At 34.1% G+C, this 18,844-nt stretch overlaps 1 protein-coding gene across 1 annotated transcript; it reads left to right on the forward strand.

The window, feature by feature from the left end:
* The first annotated feature begins 1,468 nt into the window (after positions 1–1,468).
* LOC149172146 (PRA1 family protein D-like) lies at positions 1,469–1,897 on the forward strand. Its single transcript, XM_089426212.1, has one exon. It carries the CDS (start codon positions 1,469–1,471, stop codon positions 1,895–1,897), a length of 429 nt encoding a protein of 142 aa, XP_089282338.1.
* The last annotated feature ends 16,947 nt before the right edge of the window (positions 1,898–18,844 follow it).

An 18,844-nucleotide genomic window follows, 5' to 3' on the forward strand; every position in this document is an offset into this window, starting at 1 on the left:
ATTAATATTCTTGAGAGGATATATTCTATAGATAGATACCTTCGATCTATTTAAAGTAAATTGGTAAATTTTATAATCAAAATACATAAGTGGATGTCCAATGTGTTTCCTCAAGCATTATGTGTAAAGTACTCATCAAGTTTCTCGTTAGAAACTTTGCAAAATATTCCTCACCAAAATTTTCCAAATTTCAAAGAAAAAAATTAACATTCTTGAAAGGATATCTTCCATTGATCATAACCTGTGTATTGAAAGTAAGGCGGTAATGGTGATTGCCACGTGTATATATATTTAATTTAAATTTAACAACATAGTTATATATGACATTAAATTCATCATTTTTAAGTTTTGATTTAAATTTAACAACATAGTTATATATGACATTAAATTCATCATTTTTAATTTAAATTTAACAACATAGTTATATATGACATTAAATTCATCATTTTTAAGTTTTGATTTAAATTTAACAACATAGTTATATATGACATTAAATTCATCATTTTTAAGTTATAATTTAAAATTAAATTTTTATTGAAATTATTTAAAACCAGTAAAGTTTATTAAAATTATATATCAAAGGAGTTTAGTTTAAGCTGTATGGATAGGTTGGTTTTTATGATATTTATGAAATATTGATTTTATAAGGTGGAATAGTGGTAGCATTTTATTAAGGAATTTGGCTGATATATTGACTTTTATGACATTTATGAAATATTGGTATGGATATGTTGGTTTTTATGATTTTTATGAAATATTGGTTTTACAAGGTGGAATACTGGTAAACTTTTTTATAAAGGAATTTAGGTCAAGTGGTATGGACATATTGACTTTTATGACATTTATGAAATGCTGGTTTTACAAAATGGAATAATGGTAGCTATTTTTATAAAGGAATTTAGCTAAGGTGGTATGGACATATTGATGTTTATAACATTTATGAAATCTTGGTTCCACAGGTAAAATAGTAGCAAAGGTTTCTATAAAGTTACTCATTGTATTTAGTAAAATGTATTTATGATTGTTTAAACAATATATGTTCATTATATATATGAAAATTGAATTATAATTATTTTTTAAAAATAATATATATATAGATTGAATAATATATATTTATTATAAATATATGAAAATTGAATTATAATCGTTTAAAAAATATTATATATAGAGATTGAGTATTGAAGTTTGTATTGAATATAATCCCAAGAACGATTTACTCATTTCTAATGTCATAAGTTTGGATTAATATTTTTTTACTTTAACTTTTTCCAAAGGAAAAGCATCTTCGAACTCGTGAGAATACATTTACATGAAAAGATATATACCATCTCAAGAAACTTAATCTCAGCTTTAATGGCTTAACATCCACGCTAAGAAAAGTGACCCCTTTCCTAATTAATGCAAACACTTTAGTGGCATGAAATATCTAGATTTGTTTCGGGTTCTGTGTATGGAATCATCTGCTCTCATGGCGCAACCTGTGGAAAACACCTCCATCTCACATTCGAAGAAGCGTGGCTCAAAGTTGTTGGACACCAACTCCTTCTCGTGGCCACGGTCCGTCGCCCAGGTGTCGGCCCGTGTGTACCAGCACTTCGTCTACTTCTGCATGGACTACGCCATCGTTCTGCTGTCCCTCGTGCTCTGCAAACTCCTCCGGGAGATCTTGTCGTTGCTCTTGTTTCTAGCGGCGATCGTCGCCTGGTACTTCTTGTACTTGTCACAAAGAAAGACGGCCGAGATCGTGAACGGGTCGTGGCTTACCTGGTTGGCCGTGCTCACGACCCCGGTGCTCATGCTGGCCGGGTATACGCAGATGATCAATATCGCAGTTGCGGTCGGGTGTGCAATCGTTGTCGTGCGCGCAGCGTTGCATGGCTCAGACGACTTCGTTTAAATTGGGCGCCTACACCTCTTTGCCTTCTAATAATGGCAGCCTTAGCTTGTGGTAATTATTGTATGGTGTGTACTGTTTAATGTGGGTTTATTGCTGAATATTGTTTTATCATAATGTTATATCCATTTTATATTAATAGAGATATTCACTTTTATTCTGACAGCGTGAAAACCAGAGATGTAGAGGATATATTTTTCTGTCCTTTCAGTTTCCTGTTTTCGATTTTAGATCGTAGCTCTTCAAAAAGCTGCCAAAGATGTACGGGATATAGTTTTTCTTTCTTTCCAGTCTCCTGTTTTCAGTTCTCAGTTTTAGATCGTATATTTTTGGGTGTTTTAAATTTAAATTATCAACTAGTTGATGGGACTCTGGAATTTATAGGTATGAGAGATCTTGTGGGTATATTTATGAATAAGCTTTTCGTGCTACATGCATACATGGAATTTCTAGGGATGGGAGATCTTGCGGGATTGTATGTAGGAATGGGAGATTTTGTGGGATTGTATGCGAAAAGCACAGATGTTTTATGTTTGGTAGATTATTTTATATATATATATATATATCAGTTGCGGTTTATATATATTAGGTATTAAATTTAAGTTGGGTAAGCTTAATATTCAACCAAAGAAGAGTATATATTTTATGTACATATTTTTTTAGTTACTTTAAGTTTTATAGTTTGAGTGAGTTTAATAGTTAAGAGCATGTCTTTCTTCCTAAGAGATAGGAGATTCAAAACTAAAAGAAAAAGTATCTATACCTTAACACCATAAAATATGTATACTTTAATAGACAATTTTAAACTAAGATTACTTTTAGTACTAAATAAATATAACATATGTTTTAAAATAATTTTTCTTATTTTTATAAATAAATTTCAATTTATTTATATTTTATAAATATTTTAATAATATATAATTTATAATAAAAAATAATACAATTTTCATATTAAATTATATCTATATATAACTAAATTACTATTGATATATATCAATAATTTTTTTATAAAATATAATAATAATAATTCAAAAACTTTATAATGATTCAGAACTTCTTTATTCTAAAATTTATTTTAGTGGTTTGTTTAAAGTGTTCTTCTACTTTATTATGATTTTAATTTTAAATTAGTTGATTGTTATATTAGTTTATAATATAAAATATATTAATGTGTAAATTTCTTAAATACAAATTTATTTATTTATATATATCAATAATTTTCTTATAAAATATAATAATAATAATTCTAAAACTTTATAATGATTCAGAGCGAATAAAATTTATTTTAGTGGTTTGTTTAAAGTGTTCTTCTACTTTATTATGATTTTAATTTTAAATTAGTTGATTGTTATATTAGTAAATAATATAAAATATATTAATATTAATATTTAAATTTCTTGTTTATTTTTATTCTTTTTAATAGAAGGAAATTGTGTTTTTTGGAGTTAAAAATTTATTTTAAATTACTAAATTAAAAAATAGTTTTAAATTTATTAAATTATTAGAAAATATATATTTGAAAGTATTTTATTTAAAACTAAATTTAAGATCAATTTAAACTAATTTATATGATTTAAAATATTTAATATAATGCTATAATTTCATGATTTTTCTAAAAACTTTTTATAGATTTGTATGATACTATAAGTTTGGTTATGGTTGAATATGTTGATGAAATTTGGCCATGGTAAATCATGGGTGTATATGACTAACGTAATTAACTAGGATTTACCATGGTTGACCAACACAAATATAGTTGATCAACATTGATATTGAATTTGTCATATGGTTGTGCATGTTCTCTGTGTTTTCCAATACATTGCAATGTTGAGTTTTGTCTGTCATATTGCAACATTGATTTTTGTTTGTTACATTGTGGCTTTCCATTACAATGCAATGTTGAGTTTTGTTTGTCACATTACAACATTGATTTTTGTTTGTTACATTGTGGCATTGGTAGTTGTTTGTAACATTGTCATGTTTATTTTTGTTTTCACATTGCAACATCAATTTTTGTTCAATACATTATTGTGTTGATTTTTGTTTCTCATTGAATTTGGTTCATCACATGCACAAGTGACACTTTTAACTCGATACATTTTAACACCTATTATTGTTCATTAAATTATGGCATTAATATTTGTTTATAACATTGTAATGTCAATTTTTCTTTATCACATTACATCATCAATATTTTTTAATCACACTGTTAGTCATTTATTTGGAAAAATATTTCTATGATTAAAAGCCATAAAATCCATATCATAGAGTTAGGAAAATTGTTTTATATCATTTTTGTTACCTTGAAAAGATATTTTGGCCAATAAATTGTTCCCTAAGGTATTTTTTTTTTTTTATTTTTACAAAATCATGAAATTATTGCATTGTAAAATAATTTTACCTATTTTTACTAAACAGTACAAATCTTATATCTTATAAATGCTCATTTGTTTTAACATTTGTAGACCACCTAGGTGAACCCTAAGACATATGTTTTTTGTTTGGTATATCAAGGTCATGAAATACCCTTGTGGTCAACACTTCCAGTTTTGCTAAAAAAACAAAAATCAACACAAAAATTCTTCCCATATTTACTTGCACACAATTTATCCCTTGATATGAGCGAAGAGGGACGTTGAATTGATCTCGATGCAACAGGACAATAGTTTATTGTTGGCAACAAAGAGGATTTTTAATTCTAAATTGTGGAGAATTATTTTGTGAGCTTAATTACTATCGAGAAACTTCAATACTAAAGCTCTCATTTTAGTTTTTATTTCAATAAACATGCATCCTTTTTTATTTTCCATGCTCGGTATACCTCAGTGTGCAAGCTAAGGTGTGGGTGGTCCCAACAACCTTAACCTATGTACTTTTTTATTTGTTATCGTTGATAGTGTATATTTGTAAAAATTTTCCATATTATTTCTTTCATACTCATGCAACAAAAAAATTATTTTCATGTTACTTTAGTTATCTTGTTCATATTTACAATTCTATTTATATGTTCATGCTTATTAATAAATTCGTTGTCTATACTTATTCATAATCTATTAATTTGTTGTCCATATTTATTTTATTAGCTATTTCTCATGAATAAATTATCATAGGTTATTCAAGCACTAGAAGAAAAAACTATTGTTAAGATAAGTAAAAGAATATGAGCATTCCCATCCCTTAATCCTCTAAAGTAGAAAACGCCTTAGGGGATTTATAGTTATCAAGCTAATGTTACAATAGGGATTGTGGTTCCTTGTTTCATAGATTAGTCAATGACTTGAGAAACAAGCTTATTGTTGGGTTGGGTAAAAGACTAGGAGTGTTCGTCCCCATATCTCTCTATTTTGGGAAAGGCCTAGTGCATGCAAAGTTCATAAAACTAGACTTACTTGAGCATTGTTTTCAATCACTTTAATTTCCATTTCCAAGAAATTTTTTTCTTTAGTTTGAATACTTGAAATCAACCATACATTAAAGTTTAATAGGTGTAAACCACCATAACTTTGGAACCAAAGGAGTTACAACATCTGGGATACTAGTGCATGCATGATCGTAGAAAATTTTTTTAAGTATGTGTGTGTTTTACTTTTAGGAAGCATGATTAGTTTGTTTTTAAAGTTTTGTTTCATGGTTACTTAATTTGTTTTCTTTTTCTTTTTCTTTTTTTTTTTTCTTTTTTTTAAACTTGGAATTTTAGACTCGAAGTAATTAATACTTCCACTAGTTAACTTTAACACTTAGTCCTAGTTTAGTTTGTATTTTCTGACATGACAAAAAATCTAGCCTAATCCCCTACATATTGCGATGTGCATCTAAGTTTACGAACAACTAAATTGATCTAATATTGCGTTTTAATTTATCCAAATAAATTAGGCTAACATACATTGAAAGTCAACCTTTTTTCATCACACTGTGACATTATTTATCATACATCACATTACGAAATCAATTTTTGTTCTTCACACTACAATGTCAACTTTTGTTCATCACATTAAAATGTTGAATTCTTTGGCCATGCTTTACCATGGCTAACTATGGTCAACCATAGGTGACTATGGTGAACATGGTTAACTAATATAGGTGCTTATAGGTAAAAATGGTCAGCAATGATTGTTAATGTTTAACTATAGGTGAGTATGGCTGACCATTTTTGAGCTAGTTAACCATGGTTTAAAATTATTGAGCTATTTTGACCATGGTTGCAACGTGTAATAATATATGTATATGGTGATCATGTTGAATATGGTTGATTGTTTTAACCATGGTAATGATGATTGACCATGAATGACCATGGTCGATCATTACTAAGCTAGTTTGACCATGTTGTACCATGATTCTCTATGGTGAGAACGCTTGATCATGGTTTAACTTATTTGACTATGATTAACTATGGAAAACCATCGTTGACTATAGGTGAACATGGTTGATCATGGTCATCAGTGTTTAAATATAGATGAATTTAATTTGTTTTTCAAATTAGTAAACCTAGTATTCCACTTTATTAATGTGGTTGTCAACCCAACAAACCTAGGTGAACCAAATAAATGCAATAAATCTAGTAAACTTAAGTAAAGATAGTAAATCTAGTGATCTGAAGTCAACCTTATAAAGTTAGGTCAATCTATCAAATGTATGTCAACCTAGTCAACCTACTACACCTATGTGAACCTTGTAAATCTAGTAAACCTAGGTCAACCTAGTAAACCTAGGTCAACCTAGTAAACCTATGTCAACCTAGTAAATGTAGGTCAATGTTGTCACATTATGACATGTTTTTTGTTCAACACATTTCAATTTCATTTCTTGTTCATCAAATTGTGACATTGTTTTGTGTTCATCACATTGCATCATTATTATTTGTTCTAATTGCAACATTGTTTTTTGTTCATCACATTACGAAGTTGTTTATGTGTTGTTACATTGGGAATAATATTAGATTTAATGTCCATGATGAGTACGGTTCACCATGGCACCCATATTTCCTATGGTTGACCATGTGAACCATAAACAATGATAGTCAACTATAGGTGACATGTTAATGTATAGATCAATGCAAAGTTAATATGTTATCAATTTGTTAATGCATTAATAATGTGTAGATGAATTTTTTAATGTATTATTAATATTTTAATTGGTTTATTGATGTGTAGGATAATGTGTAGATTAATGTTCTATTAGTCACCATGATTATTGGTTTCTCCACATTTTAAAATATTGTTTTGTAAACAATGCATGGCTATTTATCTAACATTTTCCTTTTGCTCTCATTCTAGATTGAAAATTGTTTGCTTTCATTAATGTTGTATTTTGACAATATATATTTATATAAATATTAATTCATTGTAATTGGCATTTTCCTAATGTTTGGATAACTTCAATGGTCCTAGAGTGATTTTATTTCACAAAGACTTAGGCAAACAAAAAAAAGTTAAAAGTCACCTTAATAAATATTTGATTACTCATACAAATTTTCAAATAGATTAATGAATTTAACCATTATTAATTCATACTCGTCATAATCTGTTTAAAAAAAAAAAATGTTTACTTATTCACCTTATAAAAATGTAACTATTGCTAACACTACAAGGAAAAAACCTTCTAGTAGATGTTTTTGTGGAGGCCCTTATAAAAATAGCACAAAAACTTGTTTGTAGCAGAGGTGAGCGGGTGGATGTTTTATCATATGTTTCTTTGACGGTGCATCTAAATTATTCAAGTGCACTGATGCCTTATTATCCATACACGCAACAGAGCTGCATATAACATGGTGCATTGTAGTTTTTTTTTTAAATAAAAACCATGGCATGTTGAATACCCAAACGCACAGGTGTTTGTGATCTAGGTGGATCTTCAGACACAATGGCATGGAAAAGCTCAAAATTTAAAGTGGCAGAAAAGCAAGTATCTTGACATCAGATCGAAGTGCTCGTCGCCCTGATTCCAATGGTGTGAACGACACTCCAATCTAAGTCCAGATGATGAAGTTATCACCAAAAGACTCTGCCTTTGTTCCTTTGGAAAATGAGGCATTTTCTCTAAAAAATGGACTTAAAGCCTTTAAAAGGAAAATCGCAATCAGAGAAGTCAAAAGGTGGGCTTAAGGCAAGGGTAGCAGAACCCCCGATTAGCGATCTCCGACTAATCGCAATCGGGGGCAAGCGATGGCCGATATCGGGACTTAAGACATGTGATTAGTGATTGCAATCGGCGATCGGAGGAGCAATCGGATCAACAAATGAACATCAGTGATCGGCAAAGAACCCTGGGCCGCAGAAATTGCAATATGCCGATAAGGCCGATAGTGATACGCCGATATCGGCGATCGGCAATCCCCGCGATAGGGCCATTGAACAGTGCGATAGCGATTTGCGATAAAGGGCTGGACCCGATGGGTTTATAAGCCCGATTTCATATATTTGAAGTCTGGTTAAAAGGCTTTTGGTTAGATTTTCTTATGTTTCTATGTATTATCGCTTGGAACGAAAAAGAGCTATTTTAAAGGTTTTGTTGCGCCCGCCGATCCTTCCATTCAATGGCTTCTATTATAATCAATCCGACCTCCGATTTAAGTGTGCCTGTAACCAAAAGCAATGATATAAAGCCCAATGCATGCAGAAAGTGCAGGGGGAGAGGATTTTTGGCACGGAGTTCGATTCAGAAGCAGTGTAGGGGGGGCAGAAGTGCATTTTGTCTCAATTGGACAAATCTTATATGTTTTCAGCCCCTCTCGACACCATGGACACAGTGGTGCTATCCATTTCTTTGTTTGAGTTCTCCATTTCTCGGCCATTTTCCAGAATGGAGGTATAAGACTCCTTTTATGTAACTGATGATTGTATTCTCTTCTTTTTCATGCCATTTAATGAATGAAGGCCTCCCCATTGATTGAGCAGGGCCAGGAGACGTAGTCTAAGTTGGATGAACTCTGTTATCAAGTCTTGATGTCTTCTTTCATGCCTTATGTTTTTCTTCTTCTTCTCTCATGTGCACATTAAATTTCTATGTTAAGCTGCAATTTCTACATATGATTCTTTTAATGCATCTATAAGAAAAAGATCCCTGGATCAGTTTGAATATTTGCTAGCACCAGAATCCTTCATATAGTAAAACGTACTAGTGCTATTCGACAATGACACTATGGTGTGCTAAATGTATAACAACACCCCAGGTCATCTTATAAAACATACTAATAAATGGTTTCTAATTTGTAAAAAATGACCGATGCTATTGTAAGACCACGAGACCAATGCGTTACCAGTAACGTAAAGCCTCCGTGCAACTTGATAAAGCACCATGATAATTTAAAATTTAAAAATAGACATAGTGCCTTTGGATAGGGCCTTCCCTAGTGTGCTTCACGAAACACATCGGAGGAGGGTTAAATAAAAAAAACCCTCTGAAAAATAATTTTAATTTTTACCATCTACAGTGCGGGAGAGATCTGAAGTATTGTTTTCCACTCTTGCCACGTGCAAGCACCCTGATGTTGATTCTTCTCTTTCTCACCACCTTTCAATACTATGCTCCCTATTTCAATTTCTATTTTTTTTTATGGTGTGATTTTTTTTTTTCTCCATTACATGTGCACAATGCCTCCTTGATGACCAAATGTATAGGTAATCTCTATGTTTCTTTCTAATTTAAGTTTTTAGTGGATTAGAATTGCAAATTAGGTTGAATTTCTCATTGTTTTCGCAAAAAAAAATCGATGTATGGTGTGCTCGATATGTTCGGTTTGCATTGGGAGCGGTGTGCCCTATAAATTTATAGGGTGTGCTGCATTTCAGTTCGTGAAAATAACACACCATTGTTGTGCTACTACATTTTGTAAATAGAAATGCACCAAGAAAGATGCGACAGATCGTGTGTCATTGCATCACACCCGGTGCATTTATATTAACCAAATGAACCACAAATAAATATTTAAAAATATTCCTATAGTTCAGTGTGTTCGATAACTTGAACATACCATATCGGTGCCAACATGTTATACGTGCACAAGTGTGTCGTTGTTATGAAACCAGCTCACAAAAATATAGAAAAGAAAGATCAACGCCTTAGAATTCAGCGTCTTCGAGGGGGCTACCTCCTTTAAATTACACAAATCAACAATTCTTGGATGATACAAATGACAATACCTCCTTTCTATATATAGGAGTCTAAGGGGTCATAATGTAATCAGAGCTGACCTAACAATAATAATGTAAGGGCACAACAATAACAACAGTGGGCTTCTATGGGGCACAATAATAACAATATGGGGACTACATGGACACAACAATATAATAAGGGGGTTTCACTAATAACAATAAGGAGTTACACTAGCAGTATAGGTACCTACCATGCCCCTCTCCTTCAATAAGTGTTGTCCTCAATTCTTAAGTAGTTATGGATGCTTCTATATAAAATTCTCTTCCTCCCATGTGGAATATTTAGCGGGTAAGTTCTTCCACTTGATGAGATACTCTGAAATTGATCGATTTCGTCTGTCGGGTTCTTGTTTTCATGACTGATTCAGGTTCCAATATGATTTTTCCTTCCTCATCAAGTTCTGACAATATTGTTTGAATTGGGAGCTTGTCACTTATAAACTTCTTTAAGCATGAAACATGGAGAAATGGGGGCACTTGGGAAGATGCAGGAAGCTCCAATTTGTATGCCATAGTACTAATCTTTTCCAGTGCCTTGTAAGGACCATAGTACTTTGGTGATAATTTATTATCCTTATTAGCTTGCTTGAGTGACATTTGTTTGTATCGTTGTATTCGTAAAAATACCCAGTTTCCAATATCAAAACTTATTTCGCTGCGATGTTGATATGCCTATTGTTTCATTTGATTCTATGCCAAAGTGAGGTTATCCTTTAAGAGTTGGAGAACTTGTTGTTTTTGAGGGTCTACCTTAACACCTTCATGAGATACAATATGACCCAAGTATTCCATCTCTTGTACTCCAAAGAAACATTTGGAGGTTTTTTCATATAATTCTTTCTCGTCCAATAGTCCGAGGACTCTATCAACATGTTGAACATGATCCTTCCAAGACTTGTTGTAGAATAATATATCATCAAAAAATACTAACACAAATTTTCTAAGGAAGGGTTTTGAAATGGAATTCATCAAATCTTGGAATGTAGAAGGTGCATTCAGTAAGGCCAAAAGGCATGACCAACAATTCATAATGACCCTCATGAGTTCTAAATGTTGTTTTTGGGATGTCTTTAGTCTTCATTTGGATTTGATGATATCTTGCATGAAGGTACAACACGCTGAAGTAAATTTCTCCATGCAATTCATCCAATAATTCATCAATGACAAGTATGGGAAATTTATCTTAAATAGTGAGCTTGTTGAGCTCTCTATAATCCAGACACATGTGCCATGATCCATCCTTCTTGTGCACAAATACTACTGGAGCAGAGAAAGAACTTTGACTAGGTTGAATTATACCAGCCTCTAACATTTTTACAATCATACATTCAATTTCACTCTTTTATGCAAAGGGATATCCGTAAGGCCTGATTTTTAAAGGAACACTTCATGGAAAATTAATAGCATGATCATGATCACAAATAGGTGGGAGACCTTTGGGAGTCTCAAATACCTTGGAATGATTGTCCAAGACTTTTTAAAGATCTAGAGAAATAGATGATTTCGATGTGGGAACCTCTAGCAACCATAATTATGCAATTACGACACATTCTTCTTCCTTTAGAATCTTTGTCATATTGTTAGAGTTGATTATCTTTCTCGGTTTCCCCAAATATTGTAGTCATTGGACTCCTAGTACAACATCAACACCACCCATTGGAGTGGAAAGCATTGTACTATTCAAAACATATTCTCCCATGGATATCTTGATATTATGGCACTTTCCAAAGCAATTTATGGTTCTTCCATTTGCAACCATCACTTGACACTCTGGTGCTACATATAGGAAGCAATTCAATTCCTTCGCTATCTTACAATGAATGAAATTATGGGTACTGCCCAAATCAATCAGCACTATTACCTTTTTCTTCTTGATATATCCTTATATATTGATAGTTTGAGGAGTCGTAATTCCTACCAATGCATTACAATATATGGTCATATTCATTTATTGATGCTCAATGTGATCTTTCACTTCTTGGACCTTTCTCTTCTTGATATGTCCTTCTATCTTGAGAGTTTGAGGAGTGGTAATTCTTGCCAATGCTTTACAAGATATGATCAGATTCATTTCTTCTTTCTCTGGGGTTGGTTCTTAGTGTATATCATCTTATTTTGATGTTTCTTGATCCTTTTCTTCCTCCTCTTTACAATCCATGTAAAATAATTTCTTCTCAGCACACATCTGACCTTTAGTGTATTTGCTATCACAAATGTAATAAAGACCTTTTTCTCTTTTTTCTTCCAATTTTTGTGGTGTAAACCTTGTAGGTTCTAGAAGGCTAGGAGAAAAAACACTTCCATATTTGTAGTTGTGAGTGGTAGTATTCCTTGTTTCCATAATTCCTCTTTCAATTTTTCTTGCCAACCTGAGTGCCTTCTCCAATGAACCAAGTTCCCAAAGACGAACCTCATGTTGAATGTTATCCTTTAAAGTCCCTATGAAGACATCAATCCTTTTTCTCGAGAATATAATTTACCCTTATATTTAATTTTTGGAAGTCGTCAATGTGCTCTGCGATTGTAGCTTTTGTTTGAGATTTATTAATTGGCTAAAGAATGTGTTGCTCTTTGTATCCTCATAATTTTCTATCATTTCCTCCATGAAAATTGACCAAGTGACAAGTGGCTTCCAAGAAAAAATCCCTTTATACCATAAAAATTGATTTGATTCTAAATATAAAGATGAAATACGTACCTTTTTTAACAATTGTACATCATGTAGATCAAAATATTGTTCCATCTATAGTATCCAATTTACTGGATCCTTGCCATCAAACATCCTCATATCGTCTTTTCTTGATTTTAGGAGCTTGATCTTCAAATGACTGTAACTCTGTAATTTCAGATCTCCAAGGTCTGAAATTGCGACCTATAGTAGCCCTCTGCATCCTCTTTCTAATTCCACTAGTCTGATTGAAATTGTATTCTCCAAGAAATAGTTATGCCCAATCTCCCAAGATGACCTGCTTATATACTTTTTCCATAGAGCAAACTTGTACGAAGTGCCACGTGTTACTGTTTCAACCTTCAGACCTGAAAACAATAAAAAGAAAAGTACCATCCATCCTCTTTCTGTAGCCTCTGACGAAATTTCAATCTAATGCTCAGAGAAAAAGTTATGACGATTTCCCTAGGTTGCCTGTTTGGGATGTAATTCGGGAGCCTGCAGAAACTCTAAATGTCTTGGATTGTATCTCTGAAAATATAATGAAACAAGATCTGAAATTCAGGCCCAATCTTCACCATGATTTCAACTCAAATGATTTTTAATTTCAAAGTCTGAAACTTCGTAGAAAACAAATTATGGGGAAATTCCATGATGAGCTGTTTGAGATTGAATTTTTGGAGCTTGCAAAAACCCTAATTTCCTCAAATCATATCTCCAAAAATATAGCGAGACAAGATCTGAAATTCAAACCCAAAGTTTAGAAATATTTCTTCTCAAATGGGTTTTTTGTTTATCTTCTGAAATGTCGCAGAAAAAAAGTTATAGCAAAAATTCTACGAAGACCTGTTTGGAGTTGCGAAACCCTAGAATCCAAAGCTCTGATACCAAATGTTATGAAACCAGCTCACAAAAAGATAGAAAAGAAATATCAACGCCTTAGAATTTAGCGTATTTGAGGGGGCTACCTCCTTTAAATTACACAAATGAACAATTCTTGAATGATACAAATGACAAGACCTACTTTCTATATATAAGAGTCTAAGGGATCATAATGTAATCAGAGCTGACATAACAATAATAATGTAAGGGCACAACAATAACAATAGTGGTCTTCTATGGGACACAATAATAACAATATGGGGATTGCATGGGCACCAAAATATAATAAGGGGGTTGCACTAATAACAATAATGGGTTACAGTAGTAGTATAGGGACCTAATAGCCACACCGTTATGAAAATTTAAATTTATAAAACACCCATAGTGTGTCATAGTTATGTGTGCACCATTACTAGTGTGGTAATAGTTGAAAACACACCATCTTTGAAGCATGACTTTATTTTGAGCGCTTCAGTATTTTTTTTGTTTTGAGATTGAAATTTATGTTTCCATATTTATATATACATGTTTCATTTAATTAAAAAAAAAATTGTATTTTATGTATGAGGCTGATGTATTTTATATGTCAATCATGTAGTAGAGATGTCACCAAAGGGAGTAGCAGCAGGAGTAGGAGCACCAGGCAGACCCATAAAAAATGTTATGACCATGACAGGCTAGAGAGAGGGAGAAGGATTTATACCCTCACCCTATTACTGTAATGACTCGAGTGATGTTGAGGAATGTAGGCACCCTCAAGTACTATGAGGAGGGTACATCCTTGGAGGTGGAATCAGTCTTATTGGTGTATCTGATCCATCAATGGAATGTTGAGAAACAGGCTTTCCGTGTCAGTCTTGAGTTGTGATATAGTCCCACTGAGGATGACATATCCTTTATCATTGGATTATCTAGGAGACGAGTGGATTTTCCCCAGTTTATTGATGTCCCCCATGGTGTTGTAGCTAAGAGTGAGCTTGTATACACTTAGAAACATGTCGAGCCTCATGCAGTTTGTCCATTATATTTTCAGGTCCGTGGTGGTCAACTATGATTTTCTTCTTTCACTACAGAGGAGGCCAGGTTCCTCTCATTATTAGTCAGCACCATTGCACATCATTTTGTTGATGGGAAACACATTAGTTTCCCTCTTTTGTATTATGTTGATTCTTTGATTCAAGCGCCATGTTGCATTAGATGGTCTGCCAATTTTTTTGAGGCAGTTTTGCATGATGTTAGAGAGATGTCATGCGTCTTTGTGACAAGGGAGGGAGACCTTCTCTTTTTCTTCTAAGATTTTTTGTTTATTTTTTGAGAGGTTTCCGAAGATGAGGCCTACATTTGATTGTCACCCTCCTAGGTGGTCTGAACTTAAATAGGAACACAACAACATACAGATATAATCATAAACACAAAGATGTAGCCAAAATATACTTCATTTCATTAATATAAAAAAATTGAACTATGGTTACAAACAAAATGGAAATAAGATAGCTTGGGTGATGGTAGCCTATCTCTAAGAAGAGATGTGATGGCTACATGCCTCTGAAATGTGTTGCAATGAGGCTCAATGGCCTATTTATTATTAGAAAACATAAGAAAACCCTAAACAACCAAAACCCTAACCCCAGGAGATGTAATACCAAGAGTTTGTGGGCTCCATTGGGGTTAGTTGGGTAACCAACTTCTTGGGGTTGTAACTTGGTCCTATTATCTTTGTTTGGCACGTACGATACCTTGTTGAAAAGGTCTCACCAATTACTACAGGTTTCGTTATAGGTCCCTACCTACACCCTTGGGCCTACTACAGACCCCAGAAAAATGTCGTTAGGGGGGTCAAAACTTCTCTGGAAGTTCAGGACTCGAAAAACTGGTAAAAATAGTAAATGCTAAAATGAACAAGGAAACAAATGAGACTGACTGGGGGGTCTAGGTGGAATAAGCGGGTGGCTACCAATATCGACTTGGATCATTCCTCCCCCCCTTAGGAAGCAATGGTCCCCATTGTGTGCATATCCTCCATGAGGTGAGGAAATTTTTGTTGAACCTGGTCCATGGTGAACCACTTGCCTCGGTGAAGGAGTTGGTCTACTTTGACAACTTGATATAACTGTATCCTCTGTTGGTGAGTGTTCTTGATCTATGTGTTCATGATTTGATGAGTTGTAGCCTATTCCATGTAGTCTGGGTTGAGTTCTATTAGTGTGGGTTGTTCTGCAATGTCAAATGTGTCCAACAATGGTGTAAAGTATGGCCGAAGGTGATCTACATTGAACACTGGGTGCAAGCGAAGGAACAGTGGGATTCTGAGCTTGAAGGCATTGTCACCGACGACCTTGGTGATGATGTATGGACCATATTTGAGTGGTCGAAGCTTGCGCTGGGGTCCAACAAGGCACTCCTTCTGCAAATGTAGCAAAACTTTGTGGCCAACCTGGAACTTGTGCAGAACTCAATGTTGATCATGGTGCTCATTGTAATTAGCATTGGCTCTATCCAATATATCATGGACCTGTTGGAGGATGTGTTGAATGTGCTCAATGAAGTTGTTAGCCCTTTCATCTTTGGACTGAACATGAGTCGAATCTACTTGAGTGGTTGCAAATTGTATGGCCGCATCAATGGGGCATAATGGCTGAAATCCCAACCCTACCTGAAAGGATCTGTGGCATGTTGATTTGTGAAGAGCTCTATTGTAGGTGTGTTGGACATAGGGGATACTATCATCCCACGTGCGTGGATTCTTCGAGTTTTACATGCAAAGAATGTGCACGATCATCCAGTTGACAACCTTTGTTTGGCCATCAATTTGGGGATGGAAAGCAGTGGACTTAGTAAGTTTTATATCTAGCATCGACCAGAGACTTGACCAAAATGAACTCAGGAATCTACTAGCTTGATCTGAGACATTGAACTGTAGGATCCCAAAGTGTACCCACACTCACTCAAAGAAGCGCATAGTAGTGGCTTTTGTTGTGATACTCTTCTTGTAGTCCGGCATGACAACCATCTTAGAGAATCTGTCGATGACCAAGAAAACACAATCGTTGTCATGCTTAGTAGAAGGAAGGCTCGACATGTAATCCATGGAGACAGATTCCCAAGGCCGACTAGGAGTAGGTAGAGGTGTCTACATGCCTTGCTTCTTGATGGTTGGTTTGGAAATGACACAGGTGGTGCAAGATCTAATGTACTTCCCATCATCCAGAGGAAGTTTCGGCCAATAAAATTACTTATGCAATACCACCACTATTTTCTTTACTCCGAAATGTCAAATGACCTAACTGTAGTGTGTCTCCCAAATAATCTTGACACGTGCACTCGAAGGAACACAAATGTTTCTAAGGTGGCATAACAGTGCATCCTGAAGGTTAAAATTTAGAAATTTATTCCCTTCGAGGAGTGTCTGGTATATGCTGCCAAATTTTGGATTGCTCTTGTAAAGATGTGGACACCCTGATGTCTCGTTCCCACAGTAGTCGAGCACAATGATCAGCGCGAGGACCGGTGGTCGATTGAGGCAATCAACGAAGATATTGGTGCTTCCCTTATTATACTTAATGTTCAAAAGGAACAGTTGCAGATAGGTGGACCATTTATAATGGAGATCTTTCTGCAACTTACTTTGTGTTTGTATGAGTTGTAGAGGTCGATGGTCTGTGTGAATGACCATTTCCTTCTCGAGAATGTAATGCTTCCATTAATGACAGGCTTGCATAATGGAATACATTTCTTTGTCATAAGTGGGGTACTTTAAGATTGTGTCTAAAAGTGTCTCACTGTGGTAAGCCACTGGATGCCCATGCTAAGTAAAAACCACACCAATAGCATAGTCAGAGGCATCTATATCAATCTCAAATGGTTGTTTTAGGTCTAGTAATGTGAGCACTGGTGCAGAATAGAGGCGATTATTCAACTTGGAGAAGGCTTTTTGTTGGGTTTTTGACACTTTTTTTTTTTCTCTCTACCCTTGGTGACTTGACTTAAAGGCCAAGTGATATGAGAGAACCCTAACATGAACCTATGGTAGAAATTGGAAAGACCCAAAAGGTTGTAGAGATTTGTTAGAGTGGTTAGGGTTGGCCAGTCCTAAATAACTTGTATCATGGATGACTTGTTTCAATATAACAGTGTTCTCCTGCACCATGAGTTTAGTATTCTTTTTAATCCTTTTGCTCTCAGCAAGAATACCTAATGGAGGCATAATTCCTCGGTAATTTCCTAACAAATTTGGTTACCCTATCGAGCGGTTATGGTACAGGCTTAGACCAGACCTGGCTACTAAATCCTTCGGCTGGGCGAGGACTAAACTAGCCGGACCTACCCACTATGGTTTAGAATATAAGGGTTCATCTTGCGATTATTTACTTGTCACATCCTTCTAACCCTACTAGGTAAGGAACAATCCTCCACCATTGCCTACAAACCCTAGCAGGCATGCCTTTCCATCCTAATTCCTTCGAGAATTATTGTTCATTTCTAATACAAATTTTTAGAAAAGAAACAAAAAGATAAATACTTCGTAGCCATTTCCGTCTACAATAAATCAACTAATATTTAACTACAAGAAATATTCTAACAGGAACATCACAAATTTAACCACAACATTCCCTTTTCAGTGTTCAATACATGGCCATTTCCATTATGAAAACTAAAGTTACTCTCTGTTTTTATGATAGGAAAACACCACAATTTTAGTAATAAAAACCTACCACAATTTTATGTAACAGGTAAAACACCACTATTTCGATAATAATAAAATATCACGGTTTCTTGTACAAGCAATAGCTAAAGTTAAAGACTTATCTGATTCTATTTCTTTTTTTAAGAGCCGCCAAGGAAATCAAGAGAGGGAATGCACTCCTCCTGACCAATGAGATTAGTAACCACATGCCAATTCCACTACCAGGAAGTAGAAACGAAATTATCTAAAACCTCAACAATCCACTGAGATCATTACAGAGATTGCTCTGTTTAGGGTTTCCACTGGTTTCGCCAGCAGTATCCCCTACTGGCCGTGGAGATACCCATTTTCTCTTCTTCCTCCTTTTTTTTTTCCTTGTTGTATTCTCTACCCTTTGTTTTCCACCGAACAGTTCCTTTGGAAAGAAAGACAACCATTTCTAACTCTTCCACTGAGTAATTCCTCCTGTGATTTCCTTGGTTGCCCTAACTAACTTGTCAACCAATTCAGAGTTATATCCTTTAGTATTAAATTGAAAAACATAGTCAGTTAAGTTCTAGGAGTAA

This window comes from Pinus tabuliformis, chromosome 4_2 (genome assembly GCF_031772625.1).
Source record: "Pinus tabuliformis cultivar Carrire ecotype Pingquan chromosome 4_2, CPIR1, whole genome shotgun sequence".
NCBI lineage: Eukaryota > Viridiplantae > Streptophyta > Pinopsida > Pinales > Pinaceae > Pinus > Pinus tabuliformis.